Source organism: Lipotes vexillifer, unplaced genomic scaffold, assembly GCF_000442215.2.
Source record: "Lipotes vexillifer unplaced genomic scaffold, Lipotes_vexillifer_v1.1 scaffold512, whole genome shotgun sequence".
NCBI classification, from domain to species: domain Eukaryota; kingdom Metazoa; phylum Chordata; class Mammalia; order Artiodactyla; family Lipotidae; genus Lipotes; species Lipotes vexillifer.
Genome location: NW_006787695.1, coordinates 1,700,256 through 1,700,879, shown reverse-complemented (window position 1 = coordinate 1,700,879; position 624 = coordinate 1,700,256). Strand labels below are relative to the sequence as shown.

Here is a 624-nt window from a genome sequence, read left to right as displayed (position 1 = left end):
CCGGCCGCCAGCCCCGCCCAGAACATGAACGGCGGCGCCGCCGCCGCGGCCGAGGCCCCAAGCAAGGAGGGGCGGGATCCTCGCCGGGTCGCCCCCGACGACGGCCCCTCCGAGAAGAGGTGCCCTGGCGTCCTCGCCTGTATCCCCGACAACAACCAGCAGCCCAAGGCCGCGCCCGCCACCTGCGAGCAGAGCGCGCCCAGGAAGGACGCGCGCTCCGAGCAAGACAAGTGCAACCGTGAGCCCAGCGGGGGCCGCGGCCGGGCCAGCGGGGACCGGGGCAGCGACGACGGGTCCAAGCGGGAGTGCAGCCAGCCGCGGCGGGCGGGCAGCCGGGAGGATGCGAGGCTGCACAAGGAGCGGCGGCCGCACAGGAAGCGCTCGCACCAGGACGGGAGCCCTCGCCGGCGCAGCGCCAGCCCCGAGCGCGAGCGCGAGCGCGAGCGCGAGCACGAGCACGAGCGGTCGCGGAGGTCCCACAGCAGAGACCGGCACGGCCGGCGGGAGAGGAGCCGGGACCGGGACCGCAGGGGCAGCTCGGGCAGGAAGCGCAGCCGCCACCGACGCAGCGAGAGGTCGCGCTCGGGCTCCCCCGGCCGGCACCGCAGCACCTGGAACAGGTAA

The 624-nt window shown here is 76.6% G+C and overlaps 1 protein-coding gene across 1 annotated transcript in view; it reads left to right on the top strand.

Moving 5' to 3' along the window:
* Window positions 1-624, top strand: part of AKAP17A (A-kinase anchoring protein 17A) — a 6,509-nt gene extending 5,885 nt beyond the window's left edge. Inside the window, 1 exon segment of the mRNA XM_007460489.1 lies at window positions 1-624. This exon segment is cut by the window's left edge and continues 13 nt beyond it. Coding sequence (XP_007460551.1) covers window positions 1-624 — 624 coding nt within the window.